Consider the following 27,324-nt stretch of genomic DNA (forward strand, 5'->3'; position numbering starts at 1 on the left):
TACAGGTCTTTTACCTTCTTAGGTAGGTTTATTCCTAGGTATTTTATTCTTTTTGATGCAATTGTAAATGGAATTGTTTCCTTAATTTCTCTCTCTGACAGTTTATTATTACTGTATAGAAATGCAACAGATTTCTGTATATTAATTTTGTATCCTGCAACTTTACCAAATTCACTGATGAACTCTAGTAGTTTTTTCATGGTGTCTGAGATTTTTTATGTATAATATCATGTCATCTGCAAATAGTGATAGTTTTACTTCTTCCTTTCCAATTTGGATTCCTTTTATTTCTTTTTCTTGTCTGATTGCTGTGGCTAGGACTCCCAATACTATGCTGAATAAAAGTGGGGAGAGTGGGCATCCTAGCCTTGTTCCTGACCTTAGAAGAAATGCTTTCAGCTTTTCACCATTGAGTATGATGTTAGCTGTGGGTTTGTCATATATGGCCTTTATTATGTTGAAGTATGTTCCCTCTATGCCCACTTTTTGGAGAGGTTTTATCACAAATGGATGTTTAATTTTGTCAGGAGCTGTTTCTGCATCTGTTATTCTTCAATTTCTTAATGTGGTGTTGTTCACTTTGATTAATTTGCAAATATTGAACCACTCTTGCATCCCTGGGATAAATCCATCTTGATCATAATGTATCACCCTTTTAATGTATTGTTGGATTTGGTTTGCTAATATTTTGTTGAGGATTCTTGCATCTGTGTTCATCAGTGATATTGACCTGTAATTTTCTTTCTCTGTGATATCTTTGTCTGCTTTTGGTATCAGGGTGATGCTGGTCTCATAGAATGAGTTCAGAAGCATCTCTTCCTCTGCAATTTTTGGAATCGTTTGAGAAGGATAGATGTTAACTCTTCTCTAAATGTTTGGTAGAATTCACCTGTGAAGCCATCTGGTCCTGGACTTTTGTTTATTGGGAATTTATTTTATTACCAATTCAATTTCATTACCAGTAATTTGTCTGTTCATAGTTTCTATTTCTTCCTGGTTTAGTCTTGGGAAATTGTAGATTTCTAGGAATTTGTTCATTTCTTCCAGGTTGTCCATTTTATTTGGCATCTAATTGTTTGTAGTAATCTCGTATGATCCTTTCTAATTAATTCTGTGGTGTCAGTTATAACTTCTCTTTTTTCATTTCTGATTTTATTAATTTGAGCCCTCTCTTTTTTTCTTGATGAGTCTGTCTAAAAAATTGTCAATTTTGTTTATCTTTTCAAAGAATCAGGTCTTAGTTTCATTGATCCTTTTTATTGTTTTCTTAGTCTCTATTCCATTTATTTCTGTTCTGATCTTTATGATTTCTTTCCTTCTACTAACTTTAGGTTTTGTTTGTTCTTCTTTTTCTAGTTCCTTTAGGTGTGAGGTTAGGTTGTTTATTTGAGATATTTTTTGTTTCCTGAGGTAAACTTGTATTGCTATAAACTTCCCTCTTAGAACTGCTTTTGTTGCATACCATAGATTTTGGATCATTGGGGGTTTTTTTTGTTTTTTTTTAAAAATAAATTTATTTATTTATTTATATTTATTTTTGGCTGTGTTGGGTCTTCGTTTCTGTGCGAGGGCTTTCTCCAGTTGCGGCGAGCTGGGGCCACTCTTCATCGCGGTGCACGGGCCTCTCACTATCGCGGCCTCTCTTGTTGCGGAGCACAGGCTCCAGACGCGTAGGCTCAGTAGTTGTGGCTCACGGGCTTAGTTGCTCCGTGGCATGTGGGGTCTTCCCAGACCAGGGCTCGAACCCGTGTCCCCTGCATTGGCAGGCAGATTCTCAACCACTGCGCCACCAGGGAAGCCCAGCCCAGGGCATTTTTGAAACCCCCTTGGGAAGTCCTGTATTTCACTTGGTACCTCTGTACATAGGGCTTTAGTGATGTGGTCTGACCTGAGCCAGAAAGTGGGGGGACAACAGAAAATGTCAGCAGGAGGACACTTGTGAGAGGAGGCCTGGGAACAGAGAACCATGGTAAGGAGGGCAGTAAGGGCTCAAGAGTGTGGGCCAGAACAACTCGCTGTTGCCAGCCTCCTTCTGGGGTCCAAGCAATGTCCCCTACTCTTTTTTTTTCTTTTTAACATCTTTATTGGAGTATAATTGCTTTACAATGGTGTGTTAATGTCCCCTACTCTTAAGACCTAAGTCGTGGACTATTGGGAGATCGAAACTCGGGGTGATGAGAGAGGAAGTTTTTAAGCACAGTTGTGCCTTGTTGACTTGTATATGCAAGAGGGGTCTTGGGTAACCACAGGGCTCAGGGTATTTGCAAGAATAGTTCAAGTGCTCACTTAACTGGGGCTGTTTATGGGGAAGTGGTTTCCACGGCAAGAGGAGGTGAGATGTTGGTGTCATCGGGGGACCACACTTACTTGGTTCTTTCTCATTAGAGCCCTATAGTCATAATTTCCCCCAGCAGAAACTTCCGTTATTCCACAGCTGTTCTAACTGCATAGATGTGGCATTTGCGATGATGCCATGAGTCCTGAGCAGCACAACCCAATTTGAACCACACCCAGGTAGACAGAGTTGTATTATCAAAGCCTGGGCTTCAGAAGTGATGAGAGGGCAGGCTGCTTTTCAGACACTCACTCATTCAAGAGAGATTCATCAAGGGCTCTCAATACACACAAAGCAAAGAGGATAAAGACATGTTAGGTGGACTTCCCTGGTGGCACAGTGGTTAAGAACCCACCTGCCAATGCAGGGGACACGGGTTCGAGCCCTGGTCTGGGAAGATCCCACATGCCGCGGAGCAACTAAGCCTGTGCGCCACAACTACTGAAGCCCGTGCACCTAGAGCCCGTGCTCCACAACAAAGAGAAGCCACCTCAATGAGAAGTGCGCGCACCGCAACGAAGAGTAGACCCCGCTTGATGCAACTAGAGAAAGCCCATGTGCAGCAACGAAGACCGAATGCAGCCAAAAAAAAAAAAAAAGACATGTTAGGTATGGTGGTAACATACATAAGGAACCTTAAAATGATCTTAGCCTTTGACCAAGATAATCCATGTCTAGGAATCTATTTCCTATATAAATACATTCAAATATGGAAGAAAGTTTATGCATAAGAGTATTTGGTCCCCAGCATATTCACAACAATTTAAAATTGGACCCAATTTAAATCGTCTACAATATGGAAATGGCAAAGAAAATTATGGTATCTTCACTTGGTTGGCTATTAGGGAGCCTTTATAAACAATACAATGACATGGGAAATGCTTAAGTTCTAATGATAAGTTAAAAAAAAACCCCAAGATGCAAATAGGCTTATTTTAATCAGGACCCACCCTATGTCTGGGGCTGTGGTCAATTCTGTATAATATTTTTTGTGGATGCTGTTCCCAGGAAAGAGGGAGAACAGAAGCAGCAAGTATGATGTGTCACCTGCCATCTACCCCTTAGTCTGTCTAATAGTAAAGGATTCTCCTCTCTTCCTCAATATGGGCAATTTCAGTAATGATGATTCATTATTCTGAGAGTTCTCTCATTTTCCCCTTTCCCCTGTCTTCTGCTTTTATGAAGCAGGGTGGGTAGTGTTTGTGGCAGGACCAGTTCTACCCCACTTAGTGTGTCCTGGGATGAACACGTGGCCCTATTTTCTGGTGGTGACTTTGCCACTATGAAGAGCTTAATGTCTCTTTTGCCTCAGATTTGGGCAATAGTCATTTATAGGACAACAGGAAATACACAAATCAGCATCTTCTTAAAAATAAAGTCATTCAGGAAGAGAGAAGACTAAAAGTTTCTAATCTAGAGAGCAAAGGAGAAGAAATGTTTATCACACCCAAAGTGTTAGTGTTGTTAACTCAAGAAAAAAATCTACAGGAAAAAGACAAACACATAGTGAGAACATGTTTTTCCTGACCAGCACCTACTCTACATCCTTCTTGATACCAGAAACCCACAGTTCCTTTGGGAAGCCACTCTTGCTCATAATTCTCAGATTTCTGTGAAATTCATCCAACCATGATCCAGGTATGTGCCTTGATTAGCTTAAGCAAATCAATGAAACCCATCCCCTTAGCCACAGTGATTGGTTAGGAATTGGATTTCTGACCTGTCAGTCAAATCTGAAAGAACCTAGTGATTTTTTTTCCAAGGGAGACACAGCATCTCTCTTCCCTGAAGAAAATGAACAAGAATTCATGTGACACTGGAAGGTGCCGGCAGCTATCCTGGGACTCGTACATGGAAGGGAGGTCAGAAAGAGAAAACCGGACCTGCAGGGCATCACAAGACTGCTGCATCCAGCCTTTCCTGGAGCCAGAGCCTCCCTGTACCCTTTGATCTTGGAACCACAGGGTTCATTTATTCCAGTCTCTTTGAGGTAGGTTTGCTTGTTTGTTTTCCTTCTTGCAACTACTACTATCCTGAGAAATACAGAGTCCTGTATCTGTGCAGAGATACAGAGTCTGTTAAAAGTTAACAGCTCGTGACTGAAGCATGGGATTAGCTGAACTGAAAAAGCAGGGAGTTTGGTGAGGACCTTGTTAAGTGGAAGTGGTTTGGTGTGTGTGGGAATTACCTGGAGGCTTGTTAGACACAGATTGCTGGGCACCACCCCCTAAAGGGGAAGCCCGGGGGTGGGGGGGTGGGGGGGTGTTTGCTTAGAGTTTGCATTTCTAATGGTTCCCAGGTGCTCCTGCTGTGGTCTGGGCAGGGCCTTTTGAGAACCGCTCTCACTTGGTACTGCTGGTGCTGGTTGACCTGTGGTCTATTGATTCTGAGTAAAAATCTTTTTTTTTTTCCTTTAAGTAAAATTCTTTAAGAAAGAGCTCAGGCTACTTTGAAATGGGCGTATCTGACATCGAAAAAGGAAAACAATTCAGCTTTGCTAAGAAAGGCCTTTCCAGCCTGTCAACTGTTGTCAGTAATCTGGAGTCTCGAAGGGCTGTAAATGCAGATATTTCTATTTTAATCTAAAGTTAATGTGTTGAATAATAGTGGTGAGAATGGGCAACCTTGTCTTGTTCCTGATCTTAGTGGAAATGGTTTCAGTTTTTCACCATTGAGGACCATGTTGGCTGTGGGTTTGTCATATATGGCCTTTATTATGTTGAGGAAAGTTCCCTCTATGCCTACTTTCTGCAGGGTTTTTATCATAAATGGGTGTTGAATTTTGTCGAAAGCTTTCTCTGCATCGATTGAGATGATCATATGGTTTTTCTCCTTCAATTTGTTAATATGGTTTATCACATTGATTGATTTGCGTATATTGAAGAATCCTTGCATTCCTGGGATAAACCCCACTTGATACAGCCACTATGGAGAACAGTATGGAGGTTCCTTAAAAAACTAAAAATAGAACTACCTTACGACCCAGCAATCCCACTACTGGACATATACCGTGAGAAAACCATAATTCAAAAAGAGTCATGTACCAAAATGTTCATTGCAGCTCTAGTTACAATAGCCAGGACATGGAAGCAACCTAAGTGTCCATCAACAGATGAATAGATAAAGAAGATGTGGCACATATATACAATGGAATATTACTCAGCCATGAAAAGAAACGAAACTGAGTTATTTGTAGTGAGGTGGTTGGACCTAGAGTCTGTCATACAGAGTGAAGTAAGTCAGAAAGAGAAAAACAAATACTGTATTCTAACACATATATATGGAATCTAAGAAAAAAAAAAAAAAAAGAAGGTCATGAAGAACCTAGGGGCAAGACGGGAATAAAGACACAGACCTACTAGAGAATGGACTTGAGGATATGGGGAGGGGGAAGGGGAAGCTGTGACAAAGTGAGAGAGTGGCATGGACATATATACACTACCAAACATAAAATAGATAGCTAGTGGGAAGAAACCGCATAGCACAGGGAGATCAGCTTGGTGCTTTGTGACCACCTAGAGGGGTGGGATAGGGAGGGTGGGAGGGAGGGAGATGCAAGAGGGAAGAGATATGGGAACATATGTATATGTATAACTGATTCACTTTGTTATAAAGCAGAAACTAACACACCATTGTAAAGCAATTATACTCCAATAAAGATGTTAAGAAAAATGATAAAGATAAAAAAATAAAAATAAAATAAAATAAAGTTAATGTAAATAGAGGCAGGGGGGTGAGAGACTTAACAGGAGAGAAACCTGAGCTCTGACTATGGGTCCTAAGTCCCTCTCCCCACCCTCTCCTGTGAAATATTTGTCTTCCTTATTTGAAGTGGACAGTTAGCTCCTTGTAAAGGCGCAGGGAAGGCGTGGCTTTGGGCATCAAATATTCATCACTTTTGCATGTTGCCCCATCTCTGCAGGGGCCAGAATGGAGGCAGAGGTCTCCCACCACGTGGCTAGAGGTAGGGGTGTAGGGGTGACTGTAGTATTGAGGCCCATGCTAGGAAACACATTCCCAACACCAGGTAAAATGCAAGGTATATGACTAGGCAAGCTCTCCCTTTTGGGTTATAGAGCTCATGGAATAGATCAGAAGCCTGCTGTCATTAGATGGGCATTACTTGCGGGACTTCCCTGGCGGTCCAGTGGTTAGGACCCCGCTCTCCCAATGCAAGGGGCACGGGTTCGATCCCTGGTCGGGGAACTAAGATCCCGCATGCAACGCAGCACAGCCAAAGTTAGCTGCCCAACACCTAAGGCAAACTCCAGGCTCCTAACTCACAGGGATAAGAAGTTGGCAGCTCCCGAAAAGGGCTCCTCGCTGGCACACATATGTGTCCACAGAGGACAATCCCCAGGGAGGTCAACCCCCAGGGAGGTCAACCCGAGAGGCTGACTAAGCATTTCAGTCAAGTCTCGGACTCTGAAATGCCCTATACATTGGTTAATAGTGCAATTCCCATGCTCCCCGTTCCCTCACAGGGGTCTTTATTCTATTTACATTTTTTGTTCACAACACTTGTATTGAGTGACTGAGCACGGGTTAGCTTTCATTTGCCTTTGGGCTGCTGGACCTTGAGAAGAGTTCAGCATAAATGAGCAGATTTTGTTTGTCCCTAGATGCTGGAAGCCAATAGAGAAGAAGTGATGACAGCTTCACTGCTTCTTTGGGGACAAGGTTTGTTCCTCTCATTCTCCTGATAGAATCTTCGTACTTGTCATGGTGTGGGTGGTAATGGTGTTAGGGGAATGGGGCCCTCTTAAAGGAAGGGGATTATAAAATGTTTTCTAGGAGGAGCTCTGTGTGTGTGTGCATGTGTGGGTGATATGAAAGCCTTGGGCGAAAGGACTTGTTCCTTGCATTGTCCTCATTATATAAAAGCCATTACGGCATCAAGACTGTGAGCTAAGCTGAGCTCTCTTTTCTTTGTGTCAACTCAGAATCCCAACCAGAAAGTAGTTTTGATGGATGGAATATCACCTGTCAAAAGGTAGGTAAGATGAGACTGGAGAGGTGAGCAATACATGCTCATTGAAAAATAAATCAAATAAAAAGTACAGAAAATAAAAAGGAAGAGTCCCCATTCCTTTAAAAAAAAAGGATAAAAATCCCATTTCCTCTCAGAAACCATAGTTAGCTATTTGATATGTATCTTTCCAAATATGTGCCTTTGTAAATATATATGTATATATGGTTTTTTAAAATAAAAGCAAAAATAATATCGTTCAATATATATAGTTCTGTAGCATATATGTAGAGTATCTATGCATATACTAGATGTAAACAGATATACCTTTTGCACCTAATATTATGGACACTTTCCATAGGTATAGATGTGTGTTATCCTTTTTACTAACCACAGAATAGTCCATTGGTGGGCATCTCATTTCTCTTCTGATGTAATCTTCTACTGATTTAAATGGTTGTTTCCATTTGTTTGCTGTTTACAAACCGTGCTGCAAAGAGTATCTTTGTGTCTGATGAACCTATGGGCAGGACAGGAATAAAGACAAAGACATAGAGAATGCACTTGAGGACACGGGGAGGGGGAAGGGGAAGCTGGGACAAAGCGAGAGAGTAGCACTGACATATATACGCTACCAAATGTAAAATAGATAGCTAGTGGGAAGCAGCTGCATAGCACAGGGAGATCAGACCTAGAGGGGTGGGATAGGGAGGGTAGGAGGGAGATGCAAGAGGGAGGGGATATGGGGATATATGTATACATATAGCTGATTCACTTTGTTATACAGCAGAAACTAACACAGCATTGCAAAGCAATTATGCTCCAATAAAGATGTAAAAAAAAAAAAAAAGAATATCTTTGTGTCTATAGTCTTGTCCTCTGGCAGTGTTGCTACAAAACAGATTCCTAGAAATGGAATCAGGGCAAATGGTATCTTGGTCCGATAGTATGTGCATTTTAATGTTTGCTTAACAGTAGTGTTGAATTGTACTCTGAAAGTTTGATCACTACAATTCTAAACTAATTTGGGGTACAAAAATTAGATTATTTTAAACAACATGAAACAATTGTGGGTCATAAAAATTAATACATGTTTGGTTTTCACACAAGTCTTTTGAATTTCTCCTCCTTCTGCCAAAAGGACCCTAGCTCAGTGTACATTTCTTAAAGTTATAACTATAACTCAGGCAACCTATCTATTAAATAACTGAGTTGTCACAGTAAACCTATAAACAGAATCCTGCTCCACATGTAGGCTGGTTATCTTTTCCTTCTCTAACATTAGCCATGTATTTTGTGGAGCATGGATTCCAGGAAAATAATGTACAATAAACCTGTTACCATATGCAGATATGCACTGCATTTGGAAAAGAGCAGTGAATTCTATTGACTCTTTCAGTGGTTCTCAGCTGTTAACATGCATGTGGAACACCTGAAGCTTGGTAGAAATATCAATTCCCAGGTCCACACCTAAAAATTCTGATGTGAGTGGCTTAAAAACTTCAATCATTGCTTGTAATTTGAGTACAGGTGGATTACACTTTGGGAAATAACTTGGTTACTGGTTAAGAGCAAAGTCTGTAGTTACATCAAAATCTAGTTTTGGAACTCAATTGTGCCGCTTACTTGCTGTGTGATCTTGGCCGATTTGCTTAACCTCTCTGAGTCACAGCCCCAGTTTACTCTTCTGTCAAATGAGAATATTAATAGTACTTAAACTATACTATTTCATTGTGAGGAACAAATGAACACTGCAGAAAAAGCACTCAGCCTGGAGTAAGTCTCAAATATGTTAGTCATCGTTATTCAGAAAGTTTGATTTATTGTAAATATGTACTATGAATACTCTTCTTAATGGTATCCATTCATGTACATTATGATTTGATTCATAAAATAGTCATAATTTAAATGTTCTGGAAATGTGGCTCCAGTGTGTTGACTGAAAAAAATGCACAACCTAAAAGTTAAGAGTTAAGTTTTTTTTTTCTGGGATGCAGTCCTAGCAGTGAAATCGTGAGGCTGTGCTCTCCAAGGCAAACTCCCCCCTAAGGCCACCCCACTGCCCCCCCCCTTTTTTTTTAATAAATTTATTTATTTAATTAATTTATTTATTTAGCTGTGTTGGGTCTTCATTTCTGTGCGAGGGCTTTCTCTAGTTGCAGCGAGCGGGGACCACTCTTCATCGCGGTGCGCGGGCCTCTCACTGTCGCGGCCTCTCTCGTTGCGGAGCACAGGCTCCAGATGCGCAGGCTCAGTAGTTGTGGTTCACGGGCCCAGTTGCTCCGCGGCATGTGGGATCTTCCCAGACCAGGGCTCAAACCCGTGTCCCCTGCATTGGCAGGCAGACTCTCAACCACTGTGCCACCAGGGAAGCCCCAAGAGTTAAGTTTTATTGATGGACAAAACTGAGTACTTAAGCCCGGGACCCAGCACCTCAGATAACTCTGAGGCACTGCTCTGAAGAGGCAAGGGGGGAGCCGGGATATATAGGAGTTTTTGCAACAAAGACCAGGTAGTCGGAACATCAAAAGATTACTGTTAATTAAAGAAAAGCAGCTATCTCAAGGAATTTAGTGCTTTTGTATGTATGGGAAGGTGCAGGAGCCTGGGCTCACAGAAATCATTCTTTTGATATGAACCTCAGCTATCTGGGGCCAGTATCCTGTGATTTCTCATCCTGAGTCTCCTCAGGATGCACCATTGGGGGTGGCAGCAGCAGCTGACTGCTAGATGGTGGGCAACCTGTTTCTATCCTAAATTCCCTCAGGGCTTACCTCCCGGGCAGCTGTAAGGTGATGGCTTGATGGCTGCAACATTCTTTGTTTACTGATACAGCAGGCAACATTTTTCATTCACAAGTGTAAAGCAGAGTAGCTCTGTGGTAGCCCCCTTCCATCTCTCCCAATTTCCCTCCATTTCCCATCTTCCTATTCTTTAACCTACTATTCCTGTCAACCTGTGATTCTTTTTTTTAGTTAATTTTTTTATTGGAGTATAGTTGATTTACAATGTTGTGTTAGTTTCTGCTGTATGGCAAAGTGAATCAGCCATACATATACACATATCCACTCTCTTCTAGACTCCATTCCCATACAGGTCATTACAGAGCACCAAATAGAGTTCCCTGTGCTATACAATAGGTTCTTATTAGTTATCTTTTATATATAGTAACGTGTATATGTCAATCCCAATCTCCCAATTTATCCCCCTCTTCCCCATTGGTAACCATAAGTTTGTTTTCTATATCTGTGACTCAATTTCTGTTTTGTAGATAGGTTCATTTGTACCATTTTTCTAGATTCCACATATAAGCGATATCGTATATTTGTCTTTCAGAGAAAGTCAACCAGTGATTCTGATTTGCCAGATAAACAAAACCAAACTCAATGCCAGTTTACTTTTCAAAAGAACATCTTTATTATTTTGCTTTGCTGAACACAGCACTGAATGGAAACATCCAGTACACAATTGTCAGTCTGGTGGCATTGGCATCATCTCTGCATAGAACAAGCTGCCGACAGTCAATTGTCACCAGAGTGCAAGCGAATGGGGAAGGGAAGGTCTGTGAAAACGTGTCTTGGGACCTCTTGGATCACACAGTCCCAGACACAGTGGGACATTGAAATTAAATTACAAAAATTAAATATTAATATTATATATAAATAAGTTGCAATCTAAGTTAGGAACGAGTCCCGGAGTGTTGCTGTTTGGAAACAACCAGCGCACAGGAGAGGTAGCTGTGGAGGTGACAGGGGTATTTGCAAGGCTCAGACCCCTGCTGCCCAGTCGGGCCACTGAGGTCACTGGGTTCCTCAAAGCTTCCAGGCCACTCAGGCATTCAGCTCCAGGTCGGTGATGTATTCCTGGACCCAGTCCTCACTGGGGTTGGCACAGAGCTGCCGGCCTCTTTTGGTTTGGAAGCTTTGGAGAAGGACAAAAGGATTACACACTGAGGAATCCAGCAGGGGGATCCTGGGCTCCCTGTGGCCCCTCCACCCCTCTCTCCTGGGAGGCCCAGGGCTTGCCACTCCCTCGGGGCCACTCTGCCTACCTCAGTCCAGAGAGACGCTCTCCCTGACTCAGGGGGCCCCTCAGAGGATGCAGAGGATGCAGCCTCCTTCTTCCCCTCCCTCCCTCTGGGCTGGCCTAGCACCCCCTGACTCTGCAAGCCTGGCCAGGTCGGGTCACAGCTCAGAGACCTGGGTCCTGTATACTTGGTAGGCCCCGGAGGGCTGGGCTTGCCAGGATGGCGCCCCAGGCCTATCTGTGCCCTTGGGTGCTGACTCCCATCCAACACCCCATCTCCCTAGAGGTGGGCAGGAAGACTGGCACTTACATGACACCGGGCTTGGAGCACTGGCTGCTGGTCTCAAAATAGTCAGCTACGAATTTGCGAGGAAGCTGCCAGGCGGTATAGGAGAAGCAGCAGGCCGTTAGGGTGTCAGCCTCAACTGTGGAGGAAGGGACAGAATGAGGCTGAGTCATAGTTCAGAAGGGGATGAGGAAGACTCGGAAGGAGAGAGACAGACTGGCTTAGGGCACAGACTGGGCGACAGGTCACTGGAAGGCGCTGGGCATTTTTGCCTAGAAATATCCCTGTCTCTGTCCTTGTTTCTGTCTGCATCCTTCTTTATTTTTGACTCTTCACTGTGGGCTCTCTCTTTCTCTGTGTGCTCCAGACATCCAAACAGACTGTTCTTATCACATCTCCCTTCAGGAAATTGTTTCTGGTTCAAGAAGTCACACCCCAGCAAAAGAAATACCTTGGACAGCTCTCATAAGACATCCAAGGGACAAACTCTTGGGGGGACCTAGGGTGAGTTACTGGAAGACTGACACCACGGGGCGGTAACCAGATTTGGATTCTGCCTCTTGCCAACTCATTTGTTTAGGTCCCCATTTTGCCATCTGTAAAATGGGACTGTACCTCCCCAACCCTGGCTCCAGATCTGAGGACCCCTTTATAAAGATAAAAATAAAAATCTTGAAGAGAAAGGCCAAAATGTTTCATAACCCTTTAAGAAGATCTTTATTTTCTCTTGGGGGCTCTCAAGGCCAAGTAAAGTTTGGCATGGGGACCCCTGCAACTACTGCACAGACTCACGTGGTGCCGAGAAGACCTGGCTGCAGAGGGCCATGGGGCAGAGGAGGACGGCGAGGGCAGCTGCGGGCACCTTCATGATGCTGAACAGACAGAGTGTGGCCTTGAGTGTGGGACTGGGCGCTCGCTGCTGCCTGCGTCCTTCTTTAGTGAGAGGCCATCTCCCCAGCTCTTTATAGGCAGCCCTGATGGATGGGGAAATGGAATCTGGGAGTGAGGAAGGAAATTTTTAAGCATAGTGATGCTTTCACACTGAGTGTTTCATAACTCAGGGTCCGTGGCAACCGCAGGGGCTCAGGATATCCAAGAATAGCTGCTGTCAGCTACAAGTCTCAGCCCGCAACGCATGACTTGTTCTGGTTTCATGTGAGGAAATGGTTTCCCCTGTGAGCAGCGGTGGGGGGGAGTGTGTGTCCACCCAGGGCTATTCTCAGCTGGTCCCTTCCCCTAACAAATTCTCCAGCTCTGACCTTTCCACAGAGCTGAAACTGCTGTGTTTCCCCAGCTGCTCTAACCACAAGGATAGGGCAGGTGTGATACTGCCCTGGAGGGTGGCACAAGCTTCCCTTGGTTGCAAGGGACTGAATCAAGGAATCCCCGCTAGAGGGCTAGGAAGCATGAGGTCATGTTTCCATCATTTGTCCATTCATCAGTCACCGAGTGACCAGGGACACTGGGTTAAACACTAGTTGAAAATCATAAAGAGACGTTAGATGTGGGTGTTAATATGTCAGGAGCCTAAAAATATTTATACCCACTAACCTAGAGATCACATTTCTAGGAAGGAGTTCTAAAGAAACAAGCCCAAATATGGAGGCATCTTCAGACAGGAAGGTGCTGACCCAGCAACATTTAGAACTCTAAATAAGGAAACCTAAATTTTCCTCTATCAGGGAATGATAAAGTCAGTTATGATATATCCACTGGAATGTTTTTTATTAAGCCCTTAAACTAAATGAAGTAGCATAAATATAATCATAAGATCAGTTGTCAAAAAGTAAGATAAAAATTGTACCAGCTGTATAAGATGAAGAATTATACAAATATATATGTGTGTATATGTGTATATACACATATACGATAAATATTGTAACCATAAATATGTGTGTGTGTGTGTATACACACACACGGATATATGGTCTAGGCATGGAAAAAATAAAAAGCATTGCAAATAAATGGCCAAAGCATCATTAGTACTTAACGTTGTGTGACAGATGAATGGGCGATTTTGTTTTCCTTTTTTTCTGGAATTTTCTCAATTTTTTTGGAGTAAGAATGTATTACCTTCCTGGTCAGCCCACAGATTTATGAACACATTCTGTCTTAAAACATTTCCAACACCACCAGTTGGAAGGTAGGTTGTTGGCAATTGTTTAATTTGAAAGAATTTTTGGATAAATATACTAAGGTTTCTTTCAAATGGCCTTTGCTAAAATGAAGTCTTGATTTCCATTTCTCTGAACTATTTTGAGGAACCTGTAAGATATTTCCATAAGTAATGCCAAATTTGGAGCAGTGTTCCTTTCCTATTCTTTTCAACTCATAATTTCAGTGGTGTGAAAGAGTATACTTTCTTAGCCAGACGTATATATTTTCTTTTCCATCCTTTATTATTTATTATTACAGAATTAATGGGCATAAATCACATTTTACATTGAGAAATAGATTTAGTTCTTTCTAATGAACTTTTAAAAAATGTTATTGAAGTATAGTTGATTTACAATATTGTGTTAATTTCTGCTATACAGCAAAGTGATTCAGTTATATATATATATATATATATATATATATATATATATTCTTTTGAATTATGGTTTATCCTTTCTAATGATCTTTATCCTCTAGGTGCCCCCAGTCTAGTAGGAGCAGGTAGAGTATAAACAGGTAACCACAGCACTTAACAGAAAGTGCTAAGATTCTTAGGAGAAAAATAAATGAAAGCTCAGAATGTGAGGAAGAGGGAGTCATGGTCTCCCTTAGGAGGATAGGGAAAGGTGTCACGGAAGGGATGGAATTTTGATTGGGTCTTGAAAGAGACACAGGATTTGAACATATATAGATGGTGTGGCAGTAGATGGCTTGGCCAGCTAACGCAGAGTCACAGGTGTGAAATTGCTGGGTCAGAGGGAGGAGTGAGTCCTTCAGAGTAGCTGCACAGTGGAGGGGCAAATATGGATGAAGAAGCTACATTAGGACCAAACCAAGAGGGCTTTGAATTCCCCCAAAAGGAGTTAGAGCAATGGAGGAGATAAGACATAAGCAAAGTGAGACCACACCTTAGGAATTCTGTCCTTCCTGTGTCTGTAGAGTTACTTCTCTTAAAACACATGGGCTGTGTTTCCATCCCATCCCTATGACTGCTAATGCTGGTCCGAGGGAGGTGCAGCAAAGGCAAGATTTGGGGCAATGGCAGGTTTCACTGGGGCTGTAGCATCCAGCTGTCTTCCTTTATTACTGTCAATTCCAAAAAAAGGAGTCTATCATTTGCTTCACTGGAAACTCTAGGTCACAGACAATGCCTCCTCCTCACGTCCACCCCCTCTGCCCCAGCCCTCAATTGATACCCCGAATTGAATTCCCTCATTTACTTCCTGGGGGAACCCCCTTCACACTCGTGATTTAGTTTCTGAGAGCAGGCGTCTCTGAGTTGAGGGTGAGAAGAAGGAAATGGAAACTGCTGAATCAATCACGTTTCTGATAACGGACTTTATTATTTACCTCTGCCATTACAGCACTTTCCACATTGTGTGATAGTTATCTATGTAATTGTCTCTTCAAAAATCTAGACCATGACCTGTTGATTTTATTTATTTTTAATTTATTTTTAGATTTTTATTGGAGTATAGTGGATTTACAATGTTGTGTTAGTTTCTGGTGTACAGCAAAGTGATTCAGTTATATATATTCTTTCATATTCTTTTCTGTTAAGGTTTATTCCAAGATATTGAATATAGTTCCCTGTGCTATAAGTAGGTCCTTGTTATTTTATATATAGTAGTTTGTATCCACTAATCCCAAACTCCTTAATTTATCCCTTCCACCACCCCGCCCCTGCCTTTCCCCTTTGGTAACCATAAGTTTGTTTTCTATGTCTGTGAGTCTGTTTCTGTTTTGTAAATAAGTTCATTGTATCATATTTTAGATTCCACATATAAGTGATATCATACGATATTTGTCTTTCTCTGACTTACTTCACTTAGTATGGTAATCTCTAGGTCCATCCATGTTGCTGCAAATGGCATTATTTCATTCTTTATGGCTGAGTAGTATTCCATTGTGCGTGCGTGTGTGTGTGTGTTTGTGTGTGTGTATACCACATCTTCTTTATTCATTCATCTGTCAATAGACATTTAGGTTGCTTCCATGTCTTAGCTATTGAAAATAGTGCTGCTGTGAACATTGGGGTGCTTATTTCTTTTCGAATTAGAGTTTTCATCTTTTCCGGATACATGCCCAGGAGTGGGATTTCTGGATCATATGGTAACTCTATTTTTTGTTATTTAAGGAACCTCCATACTGTTTTCCATAGTGGCTGTACAAATTTATATTCCCACCAACAGTGTAAGAGGGTTCCCTTTTCTCCACACCCTCTCCAGCATTTATTATTTGTAGACATTTTAATGATGGCTATTCTGACCGGTGTGAGGTGATACCTCATTGTAGTTTTGATTTGCATTTCTCTAATAATTAGTGATGTTGAGCATCTTTTCATGTGCCTATTGCATGTCCCGTTGATTTTAAACCAAATTCATACCATGTCTTGGTGGACTTAAACCAAATTCTAACACATGTTGATTATAACATGGTTAATTTTCTGACATAGTCTCTATTTCTTATAATTTTGTTCTTTTTGATAAATATAAAATTCTATCTTAGTGATTATATATTTGTAAGATTTTTCATATCAATCCTAAAACCAGGAAATAGCTCTTTGTCATATATGTTTTTATTTGAATCAGGAAAATAACATACTTGTATGCAAAGTATGTGCTCCATATGCACATATTGAATGAATAATGTAAGGAAGCCTTAGGATGGTTGAGTTGGGAGGGTCTCAGACATTTCCTAGGAGGTAAATTAATGTTCCCAGGTGAAATGACTTGCCCAGGATCAGAGAGATGGAATTAGTCAGTTTTACATTTCAGCGTCTGCATTATTTAACAATGTATCTCCAACAATAACCGCAATGCATTAATAAGTATTTGGTGAATGAATGGTTCATTAATTTGACTAACAGTATGTATTATGGCCAACGTCTCACTAGGGAGTTGAAATACTAATATTATATAAAGGATCAGAAAGGCCATGGTGTCAAGGTCTTGATCTTTGGGGACCACCAAGATCTCTTAAGTGGTGATCACAGAAATTAGCCAACGGTCAACATGGTGGATCCTTCAGCATGGAGGGGCTTGATTTGTGTCCTAGCTTTCTGGTTCATTCCAGCCTCTTTGAGGCCCCACCTCAGTCCAGCAGAACGTCCCAGCCATGAGAACAGGGAATTCTGGCTGAATAATTCAGGTTCTGCAGCACCTCTGCCTTGTCTGGCTCTGCTCACCTCCTCGTTGTTTCCTGTGCCCTGGTCCTGATGGATTGGTTTCCTTCCAGTTTCCGGTCCCATAGCTCTACATCCCCAGGCGTCAATCTCAGATCTCTCCCTTTGGCAGCAGTGGTTCCATGGATGGGCTCATTGATAATGACACCCTTTTTTGGCCCAGCCTTGGCCTCCTTTTTTTCAGCTGTGGTCCGCAGAGTCAGGCTGCAGCAGGCTTGGCCCTGCCTTTCACAAGGGCAGAGAAAATATCCTGGGGGCCCCATTCTAGCATCCTAGAGAGACAGTGTCTCACTGACGCAGCCCCTTCTTTCTGCAGCCAGGCCCCTTCCTATCTTGAGTTCTTCTTGTCATTCTCCTCTGGCCATTTTGTGTGTGTGTGTGTGTGTGTGTGTGTGCACATGCGCACAGATCAGGGCGTACATCTTGGTACTGGATTAGATCCTTCCACCTGTCCCCCGCTCCTCCTTCTGTAACTCAGTAAAAAGCATTCCCTCTTACCAAGCTTCCAAGCCAGAAAGCTGGGAGTCACCCTTGACTTCTCCTTCCCCCTCATCTCCTCCATCTATTCAACTACTGACTCTGTTGTATACTTGAAATTAAGTGTATCTACTTCTCATCTTTCCCATTGCCACTGTCTTAGGTGGGTCCTTGTCACTTCTTGTCATGACAACTCTAAGAGTGTCCTGTCAATTGTTTTTTCCTCCAGTTGCCTCTCTTCAACTTGTCCAACACAAGGCATTTGAAGTGATTTTGTTCAAATTGGTCTCTGTCTCTCTCTGTTGAAAACCCTTCAGTCTACCTTGTGTCCAGCATGAAATGGAAGCTTCCCCTCTGTGACCTGACCTCTGTCTCCCCCTTTGGCCTTGTTTCTTGCCACCTTCAGACTTCCTGGAAACAAAGACTCAGCTCTCTAAACTACATGTGATTCCTTAAAAATACAGGTCTCTGCTCTGCTTTTTATGAACAAGGTGTCACTTGGCAAAGCACAATTTCCCCTTCTTGTAGATCACAGGACAGAGTGAAATTCTATAAGCATGGGTATATCCCGTGAAAGCTGCAGAGATTAGTATTTAGAACAAATAAAGGAAACCACTGTTTAATTCCCTTAATTTTCTAAGGAAAAGAGAGAAATCCATGGATTGCACTATTCAAAGACATGCAAAATGCAAAACCGAAAGATATTTTACATCATAATAACACAACTTTGGCTGTTAAACTTTTAACATAAATTTATAAGAAACACATTTCCCTTTTCTGATTTATTTACGCTCTGGAGCCATACCTTCTTGGTGTCATTTCCAAATCTATCATGTACGAGCTGTGTGTTATTTACCCTTCAGTAGGTTACTTACCTCTCTGTGCTTCAGTGTCCTCATGTGTGAAAGGGGATAATAACAGTACCTACCTCAGAGCACTGCTGTGAGGATGAAATGCATTAATATCTATAAAGGCTTAGAACATGACTGGCTCATAGTAAGTGTTATGTGTTAGTTACTATTATCATTATAACTGAAATATTTCAAGTAATCTATTTTATATATTTTAAAAAGCATGGGTCTCTTGTTCTTCGCCTGAATGACCCCACCCTCACACTCTTCCTGGTTAATCATCCTTCAGGTCTTAGCTCAATTTAGAATAGAGGAAAGTTAGAACAACCTGAATGGGCTAAGTAACAGAATGGTTAAATATAAATTTTGGTATAAAAGCTTGGAATATCCCCACACTGAAACATCATGCATGCTAATTTTGTTTTTCATAAAGTTTTTCTTTTTTATTAAATTTATTTATTTTTGGCTGCATTGGGTCTTCGTTGCTGTGCGCAGGCTTTCTCTAGTTGCGGCGAGCAGGGGCTATTCTTTGTTCCGGTGCGCAGGCTTCCCATTGTCATGGCTTCTCTTGTTGCGGAGCACGGGCTCTAGGTGTGTGGGCTTCAGTAGTTGTGGCACACGGGCTTCAGTAGTTGTGGCACACGGGCTTCAGTAGTTGTGGCTCGCAGGCTCTAGAGCGCGGGCTCAGTAGTTGTGGCGCACGGGCTTAGTTGCTCCTCAGCATGTGGGATCTTCCCGGACCAGGGCTCAAACCCGTGTCCCCTGCACTGGCAGGCGGATTCTTAACCACCGCACCACCAGGGAAGCCCTGCCCTTCACCTTTGACAGCTGAAGAGCAGGCTATGGCCGGTGACGAAGGCACATTTCCACTTTAAGAAGAGTGTAGCCATCACTGATGAATGGCTTCAACCAGCTCACTGTCCTATGGACTCCATCCTGAAACCTGCACTTCAAATAACTGTGTACTTATTTCTTCAATCTACAATCCAGTTTCTGCTCCCATTCTCCCCAAGGGATTTGGCTACCATATTGGCAAGACTAAAGGATTTACCTCTTCTTAGTTTATTGTCTTGGCAGAACGAACATATATTCCAGCTCACCTTGGCTTTGCAGTTGCAACATTCATGCACAAGGAATTCTCTAGTTCCGGGCACTCCACTTCCTAGTGGCTAAGTCTCTTGGTCCTGACACCCAATGGTCTCCCCTACACTTGCATCTCAGCGCTCTCCTTCCACAAAAGCACAGAATGTCGGGATTGCCTACCTCTGCTTCCTGCTCCTCAGCAGGTTTGTAATCTCTTCTGAGAGTCTGGTACCTTCAGAGACTTCCCACGTGTGATCTCAAAGGGTCACACCTGTCAAAGAAGTTTAGTCATCTCTGGACCAGGAGTTGGAAGAAATTGGGTCTTGACACATATCCTATGTAAACTTAATCAAGTTTTTTAACTTTTCTAGGTCTTGCTTCCTAATCTGAGCCATGGCAAAACAGATTGGGATCAGATAAAACCATAAACATGGATATGCTGAGGGAAATCAAAAGTACTAGGACCTTTGGAAAGTCTTGTTACTGCTGTGACCAGTGGTCCTGCTTTCAGGACCACTGGGGAGGCTGGGAGGACAAAATGACAAAACAGATGTGAAAATTCCCAGGATGGAGTGTCGAGCACAGTGGCCGTCAAGGGCGTGGGAGGGGAAACCTCTTATCAGCACGAGTGAGGGGAAGTGGAGGACTTCCCAGCTCAGGAGTGAGGGGGTGGCCCACAGTATGCCCATGGGGCTCTCTGGAACCATGGTTAACTCTCGCTGTCACTTCTCACATCCCTGAGCTGGAAAGAGCTGAGTCCTAGAAGAGTATCCTTTACCATGAAACCACTGGGCATGTGGGTTGAGGAAGAAGAAGGAGGAGGAGAGATTCCCATCAAGGCTGGGGAATCATATTCTGGATAGAGTGTCAGATGCCTAGTTCATTCATTCCTCATTTGGCTAAATGGACTTCACATCCTGAGTCCATGTTACCTATCACACCCCCTCCCATTAAAACTGGTAGTTTGGGCTGCCTTTGGACACTTATTAATACCTACTGTGTAGGGCTTCCCTGGTGGCACAGTGGTTAAGAATCCACCTGCCAATGCAGGGGACACGGGTTCAAGCCCTTGTCCAGGAAGATCCCACATGCTGTGGAGCAACTAAGTCCGTCCACCACAACTACTGAGCCCAAGTGCCACAACTACTGAAGCCCACGCACCTAGAGCCCATGCTCTGCAACAAGAGAAGCCACCCAATGAGAAGCCCGAGCACTGCAGCGAAGTGTAGACCCCGCTCGCCGCAACTAGAGAAAATCTCACGCACAGCAACAAAGACCCAAGGCAGCCAAAAATAAAAATAAATAAATAAATTTAAAAAAAATACCTACTGTGTACACAGAGATAAGCATAACCCAGTTTCTGCATTAAGGAACTCCCTTTCTAGGAGGGGAGACAGCCAAGTAGACAGATATTTTATAGGTGATGTGATGGAGGTAGCACAAAGGGAGGTACAGAATTCAGTTGGAAGAGAGGTCAGGGAAGGTTCTCTAGAGGAGGTGAGCACTTTTTTGGCTGTGTATTTGAGAGGCATTTGTTATCATTCTCTATCGACTATTATTTAGAAATGGCCTCAATGTATAAATCTTGGAGGTCATTGATTTAGCTAAACATTTTGACACAAGCCTTTGTACTCTCTATGTGAAAGTTCACTGGTGTGAACACAGCATTATTGTTAAGACCTTCATGAATAAATAAATTTTGCCTGCATGAGCCAAAGATCAAATCAAGGCTAGGAGGCAAAAAACAACAAACACACTGTGTGGGTAATCGCCCATTCTTATCTGTCATCATTCTTCTTATGTATTTTCATCAGAGTTATGTACTTCCATGGCTTGAAGATCAGCGCTCCCCACTCACGTAGACGGAGGTCTCCACGTCAAGGGCTCTTCCTTAGTGCACAGTGGATTTAGCCTTGACTTGGAACTATTCATTTACAGCCAAGAGATGGTTTTCTCCATCCTTTGGGCTCTCTGACATTTTGTTTCTACCTCTGACATGACACATACCTTATTCCATCTCACGAGATAGTGATTTCTGTCACTGTCAACACCATCACTAGACTAAGGACTCTGAGGGCAGCGATGGGTCGTCATTCAGCTCTGTCTGTCCTGACAAAGAACAGGTGACTACTCAATTGGGTTGAACGGAAATGCCAGGATAACAAAGTCTGTGTAGATTCCGGGTACCACAAGACACATCCTTCTTCCCTTGAAGCAAGGTTCTTGATGCATGAAGATGAAACTCCATCAACCAGGAGAGACCACGAGAGATACTTGCATAGGTGATATCAGAGATTGTAGAGTGTTAGAGTTGAGGATGGGGGTCTTGGTGAAGATCAGAACACTTGAAGCAAGACTCACAGGAAGAAAGGAGTGAGGACAGAAAGGATAAAGAAAAGAAGTACAGTCTGTGTGCATGTGTAGGTGGTGGGAGCAGGGAGAGGGGAGAGTGATGAAGTAGGAAGACATTGTACTTTATTTAGTGACACTGAAATGCTCTGAGATGCTGCTGTGACTTCTTCTATCCCACATCTCTACAGCACCCAGGAGGCCTGGCTCCCTCTTTTCACTCTTCATTCTTCCTTTTCAAAGCAGAGGCAGGTAGCAATGTGGGACTGCGGGTAAGCAGGTGGATCAGAGTGGTTGAGCTGCAGGTGGATAGAGGTCTTGATCCCATCATCCTAATGGCCCTTGCTTGCCCTGATTCATGCACTACTGTATTCCTGGCCTTTGGAAGCTTCATGTAGTCACCTTCAGGCCCACAGCAGCTGCCGAACCAGGCAGGGCTTTACAAGAACACAGGGAATTCCCTGTGGATGTCTGGGAAATACCCACAGGCTTAGATTATATACTTTATCTGTAACATAGATGAATTCATTGCCAGCTTTATCCAATTCCATTTTTATACTGGAGGAACATTCTTTATCTGGGTCTTCTAAACTTGATTCTTCCTGATTTCTTTCTCCTTTTCTGTTATTGGCCCAAGGGAGCACACTGAAATCTTGATTTCTTTTGCATTCCCTTGATTTCTTTTGCATTCCCTTGATTTCTTTTGCATTCTTTGGGAAAGACGGACCACACCCCTTTCCTGTATTCAGCCCTGATAAGATGGGTCTTTGTGTGTGGCGTGGCCCCTAGGTGGCCAGCAGTTTCTCTCTCTGTGGGCACGTTCTATATTTGTTCTGGAGATGACAGGGTAGAAAGAAAATGGATTTTAGAGTCAGATGAACCTCAGTCCAAATCTTGGCACTGCCACTTAACTGCTGTGTGGCCTTGAGATTATCACTGAACTCTGTTCTGCCCTCTGATCCTCATTGCCTCAGGGGAATAATCACACCCTGCTCAGGGTTATGGTAGGGTTAGATGTGTGTGTATGACGCAGCTTGCCTAGTGCCTGACACATAGTAAATGTTTGCTATGTAGAAGCTACACTTCTGCTGGGGCCTTCTGCACATTCAAAGCTGGACACTTTCTTTACGCCCAAGGAAATATACAGGGCGCTAAAGTCACTCTGCCTAGCAGAAGGAGGCCTGCAGTGGGACATGGAATCCTGGCTTCCTCCCCTTCTTCGGGCCAGGCCTGTGGCCACCCTGGAAAGACTGACATGAAGTCTCCAGCTTCTGGAGGTGCTAACCACTAAGAGCATGATGGTTCTCATCTACAAGCCCCTTCTAGCAGGTGTGAAGGTTCCATCTTTCTTGTTGGGTTTGCAATTCTCCCCCAAGCCTCAGTCACTGCCTTTGGTATACCACTTCCCTCTAGGGTTCAGCCCACTTCTTCTCTCCTCCACCTCCCTCCACTTTCCTCTGTGATGACACTGTTGGGGAAAAGAAAGCTGTGCAGAGCCCCTCACAGTCAGCTAGCTTCAGTTTCCTTATTGGCACCATGACATCATCTGTACCCTGGAAATTCCACTCGCCCTCCTGTGCCCTCATCTCTGTCCCAGGCCTCAGAGTTCCTATAAAGAAGGGCTCCCAACTCAGTATCAACACAGAGCACAGAAGGGTTCTGAAGCTTCTGGGTTCTGCAGTCCAAGCTCCAGGCAAGTCTCTCCTCCACCAAGACCATGAAGCTCTGCATGACTGTCCTCTGCTTCCTCGTGCTCGCAGCTGCTTTCTGCTCTCTGGCACTCTCAGCACCAAGTAAGTCCATTCTTCCAGCTCTCACTGAGTCAGGATGTAGGCAGCGCTGACTTTTTAGTTGGGGCTGGTCCAACACTAACATCTGGGGATGAGACAAAAGGGAGCAGGGAAGATTTCTAAGTAGCCTGCAGGGAAATGTAGAGTCTGGTAGACACTCAGTAATATTCAAGTTCCTGTTGTCTTAAGAAATAGCAACCCATAGACTGGTTTAAGCAAGTCCCTGTCTCTCTCTGTGCCTTGGTTTCCCCATCTGTAAAATGAAGGGAGTTAGACCTGTGCTCTAAGACCCAATACAGCCTGAACCTTCTAGAATCCTTTCATGGTCTTCTCCTAGGATTCTCTATTCAGAATAAGACTCCTACTCAGAGTGGGTGGGATTAGATACAAGGGACCATATTTGGGGATCTGGCAGATCCACAGGGATGCCCTTTGAATATCTATAACTAGAAGCCAAAATGAATAGCTCTGGGTAGAGCTTCTGTCTCACCTCGGCCTTTCTTCCCAGTGGGCTCAGACCCTCCCACTGCCTGCTGCTTCTCTTACGCCCTGCGGAAGCTTCCTCGCAACTTTGTGATCGATTATTACGAGACCAGCAGTCTCTGCTCCCAGCCAGCTGTGGTGTGAGTATCAACCCGGGGGCCTTTCTGGGAGGCGAGGGTGAGGGCAGGATTAGAAAAGGGGGCCTGTTTGGGGTGAGGGGAGATGAAGCAGTAGGGAGGCAGGTGTCAGGGCTGAAGGCCTCCCTGAAAGCAGTGAGGAACAGGTCATGAAGTCACCTGTTGAGACCTGGAGAGGGCTGGGTGGGAGCTAAAGGAGGGGGAGGTGCTTTCTGGGAAGGAAGTTAGCTAGAGGCCAGGAAAACAGGGAAAGTCAAAAAGATGATAGAAGATGTGGGCTGAATTCTTAAACCATACTTAGAAAACACGTGCAAAAGTCATTGCTAGGGGCAGCAGGGAATGAATGGGGAGATATGTCCACATTGATTGCAAAACGCATTGGTTCCTAATCTAGGCAAGTCAGGAGGCCACAGCTAAACCCAAGGAGGAAGTTACAAGGAATCAGGTCCCAGCAGCACCCCAGGAAGGGTCTTCTGTCCAACACGAGCCATGGTTAAGGACAGGGAGATACCCACCACAGGCAAGGTCCCATGGGATTCTAACCTGCCCACTCCTTGTTCCACAGATTCCAGACCAAAAAGGGCAGGCAGGTGTGCGCCAACCCCAGTGATCCCTGGGTCCAGGAGTACATGGATGACCTTGAACTGAACTGAGCTGCTCTGAGGCCGGCGCAGGTGTTCTGCAGGAAAGATCACCTGAGCCCGACGCTTCTCAGCAAGACGCACCCTCTCCACACTCACGACTCCTCTCAGTCGTCCCTGTTCCTTCTCTTAATTTAATCTTTATTACGTACTATGTTATTATTGTATTTGGTGTCGTTTCCCACTATTTATGTTTGTTTTGCCAAAGGACACGTGTCCCCCATGGGGATGGTCCACCATCATTGTTTCTCTGCTATTGCGGATACATGGATAATGCAATTGAGTCCAAGTGTTAATAAAATTTTTAAAAAATGTAGACAGCTTCTTTGTGGTTTTTTTTTTAATTTTTAAAAAATTATTTATTTATTTATTTTATTTTTTTGGGCTGTGTTGGGTCTTCGTTTCTGTGCGAGGGCTTCCTCTAGTTGTGGCAAGCGGGGGCCACTCTTCATCGCGGCGCGCGGGCCTCTCACTGTCGCGGCCTCTCTTGTTGCGGAGCACAAGCTCCAGACGCGCAGGCTCAGTAGTTGTGGCTCACGGGCCCAGTTGCTCCGCGGCATGTGGGATCTTCCCAGACCAGGGCTCGAACCCGTGTCCCCTGCATTGGCAGGCAGACTCTCAACCACTGCGCCACCAGGGAAGCCCTTCTTTGTGTTTTAATTTGATTTGCGGTAAAGGGAATTGCCTGCTATTATGAATCGTTTCCAAACACAATAAGGATGAGCAATTACTGAGTCCTTAATATGGGCTAAAATGTCTAGAGATACAAACTTCACTTAATACTTTTAGCAAGGATTTTAACACCCTTATGAAGCAGGGACTGTTATCCTCAATTTTATGGATGTAGAAACAGAGGCACAGAGGTGATGTGACTTGCTAAGGCGTGTAGGTCTGCTTGGGGTACACCGTGAAAGGCTGATCCAAAAAGATACCTGTGCTGCTGAGGGCTATCATTTCAACATCTTGTAGGGAAGCTGTAAACAGGAACAGCAGCACAACAGAGAGGGAAGAGATGAAGTAGCTCAGAATCAGAAAAGTGGGCCTCCATCACTCACTATCATTAAGAAAGTCATCTTGTCTCATTGGACCTCAATTTTCACCCCTGTAAAGTGGGAGTGATATTATTCACTTTGAAGGGGTGTTATGATGTGATGTGTAAAGCTCTCATCATGGGGCCTGACGCCTGGAAGTTTCTCTCTTTCCCTCTCTGAGCCTCAGCTTTTTCACTTAAAATGGGCTACAATGTCTATCCTCCCAGGGTCATCAGGCAGATTAGATTAGTGGATCTGCCCTCTAGAGCCAGAGCAAATGCAAAGTGTGGTCATGAGGACAAAAGAACAGATGTCAGGTTTGGTTCTAGAGTGTGATGGGAGTAACCCAAGGCCACCTAACAACCCTTCAGTCATGACTTCCTATGACATGGGTCAGGCAGAACATGGCTCTCAAGTAGAATTACATGCACAATTAAATCTTGATTCACAAGCTGGGAGGAACCTCTCAGACCATTTGGTCCAGCCCTATCATAGTACAGAAACTGAGGAATAAGAACTGAGAAGTGACTTTCTAAAGGCCACCCAGAGAGCATCAAGGCCAGTGTCAAGCCCCAGGTTAGTCCCCTTTTCTGTGCTCCTTGTGACATGCCTCCGTGGTCCCCAAAAGGAGAGCTCATTGTGTAAGTAGGGTAAAGAGGGAGCTACCTCAGAATTGTTTGAGTGTTCTTTTTTTTTTATTGAACTATAGTTGATCTATAACGTGTTGTTTCAGGTGCACAGAAAAGTGATTCAGTTATATATTCATATATATATATATATATATATATATATATATATATATATATATTCTTCAGATACTTTTCCATTATAAGTTATTACAAGATATTGAATACAGTTCCCTGTGCTCTACAGTAAATCTTTGTCGTTTAGCTATTTTATATATAGTAGTGTGTATCCGTTAATTCCATACTCCTAATTTATCCCTCCCCTCTCTCCCTTTCCCATTTGGTAACCAAAAGTTTGTTTTCTGTGTCTGTGAGTCTGTTTCTGTTTTGTAAATAAATTCTTTTTTTTTTTTTTTTTAGATTCCACATATAAGTGATAACGTACAGTATTTGTCTTTCTTTGTCTGACTTCACTTAGTATGATAATCTTCAGGTCCATCCATGTGCTGCAAATGGCAATATTTCATTCTTTTTTATGGCTGAGTAGTATTCCATTGTATATATGTACCACATCTTCTTTATCCACTCATCTGTCGATGGACATTTAGGTTGCCTCCATGTCCTGGCTACTGTATTGTAAATAGTGCTGCAATGAACATTGGGGTGCATGTATCTTTTCAAATTATGGTTTTCTCAGGGTATATGCCCAGGAGTGGGATTGCTGGATCATATGGTAGCTCTATTTTTAGTTTTTAGTTCTCCATAGTGGCTTTACCAGTTTCTATTCCTACCAACAGTGTAGGAGGGTTCCCTTTTCTCCACATCCTCTCCAGCATTTATTATTTGTAGACTTTTTGGTGATGTCCATTCTGACCAGTGTGAGGTGATATCTCATTGTG

General features: G+C 43.3%; 2 protein-coding genes across 7 annotated transcripts in view; one reads left to right on the forward strand and one right to left on the reverse strand.

The window, feature by feature from the left end:
* The window catches only part of LOC133080959 (C-C motif chemokine 4), a 174,085-nt gene that overhangs the window by 116,821 nt on the left and 29,940 nt on the right, over window positions 1–27,324 (forward strand). For 3 of the 6 annotated variants that reach the window (XM_061177148.1, XM_061177150.1, XM_061177149.1), the window contains one exon: window positions 6,958–7,015. In XM_061177148.1, coding sequence (XP_061033131.1) covers window positions 6,958–7,015 — 58 coding nt within the window. Of the gene's footprint in view, window positions 1–3,891; window positions 3,974–4,098; window positions 4,326–6,957; window positions 7,016–23,314; window positions 23,511–24,015; window positions 24,135–24,692; window positions 24,967–27,324 lie in introns of those variants that run through there. The other 3 variants (XM_061177152.1, XM_061177151.1, XM_061177153.1) reach the window with 3 other exon arrangements.
* LOC133079677 (C-C motif chemokine 3) lies at window positions 11,135–12,484 on the reverse strand. Its single transcript, XM_061175281.1, has 3 exons — window positions 12,409–12,484; window positions 11,641–11,755; window positions 11,135–11,225 (listed from the first exon to the last, which is right to left on the reverse strand). Exons 1-3 carry the CDS (start codon window positions 12,482–12,484, stop codon window positions 11,135–11,137), a joined length of 282 nt encoding a protein of 93 aa, XP_061031264.1.

The sequence above is a fragment of the Eubalaena glacialis genome, chromosome 19 (assembly GCF_028564815.1).
Source record: "Eubalaena glacialis isolate mEubGla1 chromosome 19, mEubGla1.1.hap2.+ XY, whole genome shotgun sequence".
Classification (NCBI taxonomy): Eukaryota; Metazoa; Chordata; class Mammalia; order Artiodactyla; family Balaenidae; genus Eubalaena; species Eubalaena glacialis.

Coding starts and splice junctions, on each gene's coding strand:
- LOC133079677 (XM_061175281.1), bottom strand. CDS start 12,484: ATGAAGGTGCCCGCAGCTGCCCTCGCCGTCCTCCTCTGCCCCATGGCC. Junction 11,756..12,408: donor CCAGGTCTTCTCGGCACCAC/GTGAGTCTGTGC, acceptor CTTCCTCCACAG/TTGAGGCTGACACCCTAACG. Junction 11,226..11,640: donor TGCTCCAAGCCCGGTGTCAT/GTAAGTGCCAGT, acceptor CCTTCTCCAAAG/CTTCCAAACCAAAAGAGGCC.